Source organism: Sapajus apella, unplaced genomic scaffold, assembly GCF_009761245.1.
Source record: "Sapajus apella isolate SASKATOON/1434 unplaced genomic scaffold, GSC_monkey_1.0 scaffold1565, whole genome shotgun sequence".
Lineage (NCBI taxonomy): Eukaryota > Metazoa > Chordata > Mammalia > Primates > Cebidae > Sapajus > Sapajus apella.
Window position 1 is genome coordinate 2,804 of NW_022438491.1, and position 11,371 is coordinate 14,174.

An 11,371-nucleotide genomic window follows, 5' to 3' on the forward strand; every position below is an offset into this window, starting at 1 on the left:
GGGTGTTTGCGGAGTGCAGATGTGCCCATGGTGCACACGGCACCAAGACTCCCCTCAACACTGCCCCTCTGCTCCCCAGGGGCTGCACAGATGTCATTTGCTGTGTGTTTCTGCTCCTGGCCATTGTGGGCTACGTGGCTGTGGGCATTATAGGTGAGTAGAGAATGAGACGGGACCTGGGGTTCCAGGATAGGAGGGGCAGCCACACAGCCCCAGCCTCTGCAGTGGAAACAGGGCTGGTTCTGAGGAGTGTCAGCGTCTCAGTATCCCGGGATCTTTCCACAGCCTGGACTCATGGAGACCCTCGAAAGGTCATCTACCCCACGGATAGCCGGGGCGAGTTCTGTGGGCAGAAGGGCACCAAAAACGAGTGAGTCCTCCCTGGGGACTGGTGGGGCTGGGGAGGAGTGGGCGGAAGATTCTAGGCGTTCCCCATCTCCTTAAGTCCAGTTAACAAGTGTTTACAGGGCTGGGTGCAGTGACTCACACCCGAAATCCCAATACTTTGGGAGGCCGAGGCAGGAATATCGCTTGAGGCCAGGAGTTTGAGACCAGCTTGGCCAACACGGTGAAACCCTGTCTCTACTAAAAATACAAAAATTAAGGCCGGGCGCGGTGGCTCAAGCCTGTAATCCCAGCACTTTGGGAGGCCGAGGCGGGTGGATCACGAGGTCAAGAGATCGAGACCATCCTGGTCAACATGGTGAAACCCCGTCTCTACTAAAAATAAAAATGACAATTAGGGCCGGGTGTGGTGGCTCAAGCCTGTAATCCCAGCACTTTGGGAGGCCGAGGCGGGTGGATCACAAGGTCAAGAGATCGAGACCATCCTGGTCAACATGGTGAAACCCCATCTCTACTAAAACTACAAAAAAATTAGCTGGGCATGGTGGTGCGTGTCTGTAGTCCCAGCTACTCAGGAGGCTGAGGCAGGAGAATTGCCTGAACTCAGGAGGCGGAGGTTGCGGTGAGCCAAGATCGTGCCATTGCACTCCAGCCTGGGTAACAAGAGCGAAACTCCGTCTCAAAAAAAAAAAAAAAAAAAAATTAGCCAGGCGTGGTGGCAGATGCCTATAATCCCAGTTCCTTGGGAGGCTGAGGCAGGAGAATCACTGGAACCTGGGAGGCAGAGGTTGCAGTGACCGGAGATCGCACCATTGCACTTTAGCCTGGGTGACAGAGTGACACTCTGTCTCAAAAGAAACAAACAAAAAAATTAGGTGGACATGGTGGGGTGTACCTCTAGTCCCAGCTACCCAGGAGGCTGAGGTGGGAGGATCGCTTGAGCTGGATCAAGGCTGCAGTAAGGTATGGTGGGTGGTACCACTGCACTCCAGCCAGGGTGACAGAGAGAGACCTGGTCTCAACAAAACAAACAAAAGAAAGCAAGTACTGATAAAAGTCTCACCAGCCTCAGCCACTATTCTAGGCCTTGGGGACACACATAGCTCTAAATGAGATAGTAAGTGTCCTGTTCTTTGGCAGCTCACATTTTAAGGGCAGGAGAGACAGAGAGGGGACGGTCCTGGAGCAGACGTCAGGTGGTGATGAGCAGGTGAGACAGCAGAGCAAGTACAGTGTGAGTGGTGTCACTTCCCGGCTCTGTGACCTAGGGCACGTGTCTTAATCTCTCTGAGCCTCAGTTTCCTCATCTCTAAAATGAGGATCATGACAGTCCCACCCTCATGGGGCCATTTTGATGGTTAGATGTGCCAGTACCTATACAGAGCTTAGAATGGCACCTGCCATAGAGTTGCCGCTGCTGCAGTTTTATTGTTATTATTATTTTGAGGCGGTGTCTCACTCTGTCACCCAGTAGCAGGATCATAGCTCACTACAGCCTGGAATTGGGCTCAAGTGATCTTCCCACCTGGGCCTTCCAAAGTGCTGGCATAAGACAGGCCTGAGCCATCCTGCCTGGCACTGTATAAAATATCTTTTTTTTTTTTGAGAGAGAGAGAGAGAGAGAGTCTCACTCTTTTGCCCAGATTGGAGTGCCATGGTGCGATCTTGGCTCACTGCAACCTCCGCCACCTGGGTTCAAATACTGTCACTACAAAAAATTAGCCAGGTGTGGTTGTGCATGCCTGTCATCCCAGCTGCTCAGGAGGCTGAGGTGGAGGATCACCTGAGCCCAGGAGGTTGAGGCTGCAGCGAGCCAAGGCTGTGCCACTGCTCTCCATCCTGGGCAACAGAGAAAGGCTGTGTCTCCAAAAAACAACAACAAAAAGAGGCCAGGCGCAGTGACTCACTCTTGTAATCCCAACAGTTTAGGAGGCCAAGGCGGGAGGATCACCTGAGGGCAGGAGTTCAAGACCAGTCTGCCTAACATGGTGAAACCCCGTCTCTACTAAAAATACAAAAATTAGCTGGGCGTGGTGGCGGGTGCCTGTGTTCCCAACTACTCGGGAGGCTGAGGCAAGAGAATCACTTGAACCCGGGAGGTGGAGGTTGCAGTGAGTCCACATCTCACCACTGCACTCCAGCCTGGGTAACAGAGCAACAGTCCGTCTCAAAAAAAAAAAAAAAAAAGAGAGAGAGAGAGAAAATAAGGAAAAAAGAAGCAAAGAAGTTTTCTGTTGGGTGGTTAAGAAGTCTTGACAGTTTCCATTCTCCCTTCTCCAACTCCAGGAACAAACCCTTCCTGTTTTATTTCAACATTGTGAAGTGTGCCAGCCCCCTGGTTTTGCTGGAATTCCAATGTCCTACTCCCCAGGTAACCTGTACCCACTGTTCCCCTTTTCCTTTCCCTGCTTTCCATCCATTTCCCACTGTGAAGGTAGGCTGGGACTTCAGTCCTGAGCAGTCTGTCCCAACCCCACCCAATCCCTTCCTTCTCCCCTCCCAGATCTGTGTGGAAAAATGCCCCGACCGCTACCTCACGTACCTGAATGCCCGCAACTCCCGGGACTTTGAGTACTATAAGCAGTTCTGTGTTCCTGGCTTCAAGAACAATAAAGTGAGTTGTAGCCTGCCCCAGGAGCTCAGGCATGGGTAGTGGCAGGGTGCTGGCCTTGGGGACTCACCTCCCTCCATCTCTCTCGGCAGGGAGTCGCTGAGGTGCTTCGAGATGGTGACTGCCCCGCTGTCCTCATCCCCAGCAAACCCTGTGAGTCAGGGGATCCCAGGAGGCTCAGGTGGGGACGGGGAGTCTGTGCAGAGGCTCAGCCTGACTGGTCCTATCCTCTACTCCATGCAGTGGCCCGGAGATGCTTCCCCGCCATCCACGCCCACAAGGGTGTCCTGATGGTGGGCAATGAGACGACCTATGAGGATGGGCACGGCTCCCGGAAAAACATCACAGACCTGGTGGAGGGTGCTAAGTGAGGATGTTGGCGCACCATGCTGGGGTCGCGCTTTCCTGGGTGGGACAGGCATTCCCTGGGGTTGGCTGGACCATGGAAAAGGGTCTGATCCGAGCCTCGTTCTCCTTCCCCCAGGAAAGCCAATGGGGTCCTCGAGGCGCGGCAACTTGCCATGCGCATATTTGAAGATTACACCGTGTCTTGGTACTGGATTATCATGTAAGTCGGGAGGGAAGGGGCCTCTCCCCTGGCTGCCCCCTCTATGCCTGGCCGGGGTGGCATCTGTTCATGACCCTTTTCTTTTCCCCAGAGGCCTGGTCATTGCCATGGTGATGAGCCTCCTGTTCATCATACTGCTGCGCTTCCTGGCTGGTATCATGGTCTGGGTGATGATCATCATGGTGATTCTGGTGCTGGGCTATGGTGCGTCACCCCCTCACCGAGACACCTCTTTCCTGAATCTGCACACCGCCCTTTCCTTTCCCATGGAAATGGCCCATCAGGAAATGTATCCTAAGCCATCAGACATTCTTCATCGCTTACTTGACATACTTGTGAAAATGTTCATCTTGGTGTTGTTGAGAAGACCAGATCCTTTTTTCTTTGTTTTCTTTTGTTTCATTTTGTTGCTCAGGCTGGAGTGCAATGGTGCCATCTCGATCTCAGCTCACCACAGCCTCCCCCTCCCGGGTTCAAACAATTCTCCTGCCTCAGCCCCCCGAGTAGCTGGTGTTACAGGCATGGGTCACCACACCTAGCTAATTTTGTATTTTTGGTAGAGATGGGGTTTCTCCATGTTGGTCAGGCTGATCTTGAACTCCTGATCTCAGGTGACCCACCCACCTCGGCCTCCCAAAGTGCTGGGATTATAGGCCTGAGTCACCGAGCCTGGCTCTGTTTTTTTTTTTTTTTTTTTTTTTTTGAGACGGAGTTTCACTCACATTACCCAGGCTAGAGTGCAATGGCGCGATCTCGGCTCACCGCAACCTCCGCCTCCTGGGTTCAGGCAATTCTCCTGCCTCAGCCTCCTGAGTAGCTGGGATTACAGGCACGCGCCACCATGCCCAGCTAATTTTTTGTATTTTTAGTAGAGACGGGGTTTCACCATGTTGACCAGGATGGTCTCGATCTCTTGACCTCGTGATCCACGAGCCCAGCCTTTTTTTTTTTTTTTTTTTAAGACAAAGTCTTGCTCTGTTGTCCAGGCTGGAGTGCAGTGGGTTGATCTTGGCTCACTGCAACCTCCACCTCCCAGGTTTAAGCGATTTTCCTGCCTGAGCCTCCCCAGTAGCTGAGATTACAGGCATGCACTACCACAGCTGGCTAATTTTTGTATTTTTAGTAGAGATGGGGTTTTACCATGTTGGCCAGGCTGGTCTAGATCTCCTAACCTCAGGTGATCTGCCCACCTTGGCCTCCCAAAGTGCTGGGATTACAGGCATGAGCCACCATGCCTGGCCAAATTATTGTATGTTAGTAGAGATAGCGTATCACCATGTTGGCCAGGCTGGTCTTAAACTCCTGACCTCAAGTGATCCTCTCACCTTGGCCTCTGAAAGTGTGGGGTTACAGGCCAAGAGCAGATTCCTGTGATAACAGCCTCAGCATCCTTCAGTGGGGGCTGTGTTAAGCCAGGCTCACCACTGCCCTCCAATCCAGGGTCTAGGTCTGTACTTTTATCAACAGCAAAAGGCATTCTCAAGAAATCTACTTGGGTCAGGCACAGTAGCTCGTGCCTGTAATCTCCCAGTACTTTGGGAGGCCCAAGAGTTTTGGGCGAGCCTGGACAACATAATGAGACCGCATCTTTACCAAAAATGTAAACATTAGCTGGGTGTAGTGGTGTAAGCCTATAGTCCCAGCTACTGGGGAGGCTGAGGTGGGAGGATTGCCCGAGCCTGGGAGTTTGAGGCTACGATAAGCTGTGACCCTGCCACTGCACTCCAGTCTGGGCAGCAGAGAAAGACACTGTCTTTAAAAAAGAAAAAATGTGGAGGGGAGCGAAGGTGGGAAAAAAAATGACTCGACCAGGTGCGGTGGCTCACGCCTATAATCCCAACACTTTGGGAGGCTGAGCTGGGCAAATCACCTGAGGTCAGGAGTTCGAGACCAGCCTGACCAACATGGCAAAACCCTGTCTCTACTAAAAAATATAAAAATTAGTCAGGCGTTGTAGCGGGCACCTGTAATCCCAGCTATTCTGGAGGCTGAGGCAGGGAGACTCTCTTGAACCGGGGAGGCAGAGGTTGCAGTAAGCCAAGATCATGCCATTGCACTCCAGCCTGGGCGACAGAGTGAGACTCCTCAAAAAAGAGAAAGAGAGAAGTTAGAGCATGGCAGCATGATTATGATTCCAAATAGGGGGAAAGGATTCTGGAAAGTCTCCTGTGAAGGTGACACTTGAGCAGAGACCTAAGGATATGTGGGATCCAGCCATCGTGAGAGAAAGTGCCTGGCAGTGGGAACTGCAAGTGTAAAGTCCCTGAGGCAGGCACAAGAAAAGGCAGCCTCTGCCAGGCACGCTGACTCATGCCTGTAATCCCAACATTTTGGGAGGTCAAGGCAGGCGGATCACCTGAGTCAGGAGTTCAAGACCAGCCTGACCAACATGGAGAAACCCCGTCTCTACTAAAAATACAAAATTAGCTGGGCATGATGGCACTTGCCTGTAATCCCACCTACTGGGGAGGCTGAGGCAGGAGAATCGCTTGAGCCTGGGAGGCAGAGGTTTCGATGAGCCGAGATCATGCTATTGCACTCCAGACTGGGCAACAAGAGCGAAACTCCAAAAAAAAAAAAAAAAAAAAAAAAGGCAGCCTCTCATGCTCAATGTTTTCTTCTGTTTTCTTGTTTTGTTTTGTTTTGTTTTGTTTTGTTTTGTTTCGTTTTGAGACAGAGTCTTGCTCTGTTGCCCAGGCTACAGTGCAATGGCGCAATCTCAGCTCACTGCAATCTCCACCTCCTGGGTTCAAGCAATTTATCTGCCTTAGCCTCCCGAGTAGCTGGAACTGCAGGCACCCACCACCACGCCTGGCTAACTTTTTATATTTTTAGTTGAGACAGGGTTTCACCATGTTGGCCAGGCTGGTCTCGAACTCCTGACCTCAGATGATCTGCCCACCTCGGCCTCCCACTGCCCACCTCGGCCTCCCAAAATGCTGGGTTTAAGGTGTGAGCCTCCAAGCCTGGCCAGTGTTTGCTTCTGTTAAATGGGGCAGCTGTAGCTGCTTTGCAAAGTTGCAGGAGGCACTGGTGGACTGAGCTTGTGGTTCCCCATGCAGGCATATTTCACTGCTACATGGAGTACTCCCGACTGCGTGGTGAGGCTGGCTCTGATGTCTCTCTGGTGGACCTCGGCTTTCAGACGGATTTCCGGGTGTACCTGCATTTACGGCAGACCTGGTTGGCCTTTAGTGAGTCCCAGTCTCCCAATCCTGCCCCTACATGAGGACTTGGAGGGAGTGGGGAGCCCAGGCGGCTCAGCCTTTGCCCTTTGCAGTGATCATTCTGAGTATCCTTGAAGTCATTATCATCTTACTGCTCATCTTTCTCCGGAAGAGAATTCTCATCGCGATCGCACTCATCAAAGAAGCCAGCAGGTAGGGGCCGGGGCATCAGGGGCCAAGATGAACCTATCCCTAGAGTCATGTCTTTTGCCCTGATGCCTGTGTCTCTGTTCCTCCCTAGGGCTGTGGGATACGTCATGTGCTCCATGCTCTACCCACTGGTCACCTTCTTCCTGCTGTGCCTCTGCATTGCCTACTGGGCCAGCACTGCAGTGTATCCACCCCCAGATACCAATCTCTGACCCCAGGGATGGCTAAAGACCAACTTTGCCCAGAAGTAACCTGCAGCTTAGGAACAGGGCTGGAAACTGGTGGGAGAATAGATTCTTTCCCACAAGTCCCTGGGGTCCTCAGTCCTAGACCTCCACTTCCTTAACGAGCCTCTAGCTTCCTGTCCACTTCCAACGAAGCGGTCTATAAGATCTTTGATGATGGCCCCTGCCCACTCACTGCGAAAACGTGCAACCCAGAGGTGGGCATCCCTGGGGTGGGGAGGGCCTGCCCCAGCAGGCCCCAGATGATTTGAAACCTCTCATGTCCACTTGGAGATTATTCAGCAAGCAACTGTCCCCTGTTGCATGCCCTGTGCTGGCTGGGGGAGGTGGGAGGATCAAACAACTTCCCGGGACAAACTGACTTCTCCAACTTGACCTGGCCTTCACCCCAGGTGCTAAATCACTCATTTTCCCCACTTCATTTCCTGTCTCCATGCCTTCCTCTTGACCCTGGTGATGGTCACTTCTTGTTTCTAGAATCCCTTTTTTTGCACAAGCCCATATTCGGAACCCTTAATTCCTTCACTTAACTCTGATCCCCATGTCTTCCTGGCCCCACATCTGATGCTCAGAGCTCACTCTGAAGTCCTGGCGCCTCTTTTTGGACTCGTTCTCCCTTCTCTCCCACAGACCTTCTCCTCCTCCAATGAGTCTCGCCTATGCCCCAATGCCCGCTGCCAGTTCGCCTTCTACGGTGGTGAGTCGGGCTACCACCGGGCCCTGCTGGGCCTGCAGATCTTCAATGCCTTCATGTTCTTCTGGTTGGCCAACTTCGTGCTGGCGCTGGGCCAAGTCACGCTGGCCGGGGCCTTTGCCTCCTACTACTGGGCCCTGCGCAAGCCAGACGACCTGCCCGCCTTCCCGCTCTTCTCTGCCTTCGGTCGGGCGCTCAGGTGGGCTGGCGTTGCAGGCAGGACGGGGTGGAGGACTAGGCCTGGCCCGGCCACCGACCACCCCTTCGGCCCGCAGGTACCACACAGGCTCCCTAGCCTTTGGCGCGCTCATCCTGGCCATTGTGCAGATCATCCGAGTGATCCTAGAGTACCTGGATCAGCGGCTGAAAGGTACGGCCCACCCACGGCTGGCATTGGCTCCTGCGGGTGTGGGGGGGGGGTGAGGCTGAGTAGCAAACCAGGATTGGTTCTTGCTTGGAGGTGGGTGGGGACAAGAGAATAGGGGAGTCATTGGTTTCTGTCTGTGACGGTGACGTTCGGGAGTTTGCGTGATTGGGTCCTGTGATGCAGAAGCAGCCCAGAGAGCCTACCAGAGGAGGCAGGCTCATGAGGCCTGGCCCACCACTGGTTATTACTAGAGCGAGTAGGAGTGAGATCTGTTTGCGCTCAAGAGAGCAGGAATAAAACTGGTTTATGGGTTTATGCGGTGCTCATGCCTGTAATCCCGGCACTTTGGGAGGCCAAAGCGGAGTTCAGGAGTTCAAGACCAGCCTGGCCAACATGGTGAAACCCCGTCTCTACTAAAAATACAAAAATTAGCCGAGCGTAGTGGCACGTGCCTGTAATCCCAGCTACTCGGGAGGCTGAGGCAGGAGAATTGGTCGAACCCGGGAGGTGCAGGTCGCAGTAAGCCAAGATCGAGCCACTGCATTCCAGCCTGTAACAGATCGAGACTCCGTTTCAAAAAAAAAAAGCCAGAAGAGGGGCTGTGGGGCTGGGACTGGTTGCTCTTTGTTTTAGAGACAAGATCTTTCTGCTGCCCAGGCTGGAGTACAGTGGTACCACCATAGCTCACTGGAGCCTCAAAATCCTGGGCTCAAGTCCCTGTCTCTTTGACAGCATGGACTCAGGAGACCTGGACAGTGGCAAATGTGTGTGATAGGGAAGAGGGGATCCCTTCCAGGCCAGGCCAGGTGTCCCCTCACTTCCACATCCCTTCCCTTCTTTTCTAGCTGCGGAGAACAGGTTTGCCAAGTACCTCATGACCTGTCTCAAATGCTGCTTCTGGTGCCTGGAGAAGTTCATCAAATTCCTCAACAGGAATGCCTACATCATGGTGAGTGGGCCTGGGACCGCCAACCAACCCAACAGCTCCTGCATGGTGATGCCCCCCACCACCACCACCACCACCATGCCCACTCAGTGAGTCTGATCTCTCCCTCCCACTCTCCTCCAGATTGCCATCTACGGCACCAATTTCTGCACCTCAGCCAGGAATGCCTTCTTTCTGCTCATGAGAAACATCATCAGGTCAGGGAAGACATCTTCCTCCTGCCACCCCACCTCTTCCCCTAGTCCCTGAAGCCAGCATTCACACCTGACCCTCACTGTCCCCTACAGAGTGGCTGTCCTGGACAAAGTTACTGACTTCCTCTTTCTGTTGGGCAAACTTCTGATCGTGGGTAGTGTGGGTGAGTGCCGTTCACCTAGTCTCTCAGGGTGTGGGAGCCTGATTTCCGTCTTCTGTGTTGGGTGTCATCTTCTTGGGAAGCTGTTTCCTATACCCAGAACCCTTCAGCATCTTGCTTTCCTCTCCTTTTTCCAGGGATCCTGGCTTTCTTCTTCTTCACTCACCGTATTAGGATCGTGCAGGATACAGCACCACCCCTCAACTATTACTGGGTTCCTATACTGGTATGGACCGCTGGGGAGAGATGGGGGTTTGGGAAGAAAGAGATGTTTTGCTGGTCTTCTTTGACTAGATAAATGGGGATAGAGGTCAGAAGTGGGGAATTGGTTATTTATTCAGACTACAGAGTTTTTGTTTGATTTTGAATCAGAGTCTTGCCCTGTCACCCAAGCTGGAGTGCAGTGGTGAGATCTCAGCTCACTGCAACCTCTGCCTCCCGGGTTCAAGCAAGTTCTCCAGCTTCTGCCTCCCAAATAGCTGGGATTACAGGTGCCTGCCACCACAGCTGGCTAATTTTTGTATATTTATTTATTTTTTAATTTTCATTTTATTTATTTATTTTGAGACAGAGTCTCACTCTGTTGTCCAAGTTGTAGTGGAGTGAAGGAATCTTGGCTCACAGCAACCTCCACTTCTGTAGTTCAAGCGATTCTTGTGCCTCAGCCTCCTGAGTAGCTGGGATTACAGGCAGATACTACCACACCTGGCTAATTTTTTTTTTTTTTTTTTTTTTTGAGATGGAGTTTTGCTCTTGTTGCCCAGGCTGGAGTGCAATGGCACAATCTTGGCCCACTGCAACCTCCTCCCCCCAGGTTCAAGTGATTCTCCTGCCTCAGCCTCCTGAGTAGCTGGGATTACAGGTGCACGCCACCATGCCTGGCTAATTCTGTATTTTTAGAGATGGGGTTTCTTCATGTTGGTCAGGCTGGTCTCGAACTCCCGACCTAAGGTGATCTGCGTGCCTGAGCCTCCCAAAGTGCTGGGGTTACAGGCATAAGCCACCTCACCAGGCATATTTTTTATTTTTAGTAAAGACAGGGTTTCACCATGTTGGCCAGGCTGGTCTCAAACTCCCGACCTCAGGTGATCCGCCTGCCTTGGCCTCTCAAAGTGCTGGGATTACAGGCGCAAACCACCACACCCGGCTCATTTTTGTGTATTTAATAGAGACAGGGTTTCACTGTGTTGTCTCGGCTGGTCTGAAACTCCTGACCTCAAGTGATCCACCCACCTTAGCCTCCCACAGGCTTGAGCCACCATGCCCGACCTCAGACCACAAACATTATCAAGCACCTATTGTGTATCAGGCATTAAGAGGGCGGGCTTTCTCTCAAGGCCTTACAGTTTGGGGGTATATTGGTGAATGTATGATTGCAAACTGGGACATGCCATCAGTATGTCTGTAGGTCTGTAAAGCACAGGGAACTGTTTGGACCTGTGGCAGGTGTGGGAGTCCAGGTGGTGTCACTGTGCTGGTGATGTTAGATCTGAGATCTGAAGCTGTAGGCAATATCCAGGCAGAGGGAACGGCAAGTACAGCGGCCCTGGGGTGGGACTGTGCCAGGAACAGTAAAGAGAGCAGTGGGGCATGTGGAGGGACTAAACAAGTGGAGATAAGGGCTGGGCACGGTGGCTCACGTCTCTAATCCCAGCACTTTGGAAGGCTGAGGTGGGTGGATCACTTAAAGACAGGAGTTTGAGACCAGCCTGGCCAACATGGCAAAACCCCATCTCTACTGAAAATACAAAAATTAGCCAGGCATGGTGGCAGGTGCCTGTAATCCCAGCTACTCAGGAGACTGAGTCAGGAGAATTGCTTGAACCCAGGACGCAGAGGTTGCAGTGAGCCAAGATCACGCCA

General features: G+C 52.5%; 1 protein-coding gene across 2 annotated transcripts in view; it reads left to right on the forward strand.

Moving 5' to 3' along the window:
- LOC116546868 (choline transporter-like protein 2) overlaps positions 1 to 9,821 on the forward strand; it is a 12,624-nt gene extending 2,803 nt beyond the window's left edge. The window contains exons 3-21 of one of the 2 annotated variants that reach the window (XM_032272992.1): positions 80 to 153; positions 286 to 370; positions 1,486 to 1,555; positions 2,632 to 2,716; positions 2,849 to 2,959; positions 3,049 to 3,109; positions 3,200 to 3,323; positions 3,441 to 3,524; positions 3,616 to 3,728; positions 6,587 to 6,718; positions 6,805 to 6,904; positions 6,993 to 7,085; positions 7,259 to 7,343; positions 7,777 to 8,039; positions 8,116 to 8,210; positions 9,053 to 9,156; positions 9,277 to 9,350; positions 9,441 to 9,511; positions 9,646 to 9,821. In XM_032272992.1, the coding sequence (XP_032128883.1) occupies positions 295 to 370; positions 1,486 to 1,555; positions 2,632 to 2,716; positions 2,849 to 2,959; positions 3,049 to 3,109; positions 3,200 to 3,323; positions 3,441 to 3,524; positions 3,616 to 3,728; positions 6,587 to 6,718; positions 6,805 to 6,904; positions 6,993 to 7,085; positions 7,259 to 7,343; positions 7,777 to 8,039; positions 8,116 to 8,210; positions 9,053 to 9,156; positions 9,277 to 9,350; positions 9,441 to 9,511; positions 9,646 to 9,806 (1,902 nt within the window). In that variant the 5' untranslated portion in view covers positions 80 to 153; positions 286 to 294 and the 3' untranslated portion in view covers positions 9,807 to 9,821. The remainder of the gene's footprint in view (positions 1 to 79; positions 154 to 285; positions 371 to 1,485; positions 1,556 to 2,631; positions 2,717 to 2,848; positions 2,960 to 3,048; positions 3,110 to 3,199; positions 3,324 to 3,440; positions 3,525 to 3,615; positions 3,729 to 6,586; positions 6,719 to 6,804; positions 6,905 to 6,992; positions 7,086 to 7,258; positions 7,344 to 7,776; positions 8,040 to 8,115; positions 8,211 to 9,052; positions 9,157 to 9,276; positions 9,351 to 9,440; positions 9,512 to 9,645) is intronic. The other variant, XM_032272991.1, reaches the window with a different exon arrangement.
- The last annotated feature ends 1,550 nt before the right edge of the window (positions 9,822 to 11,371 follow it).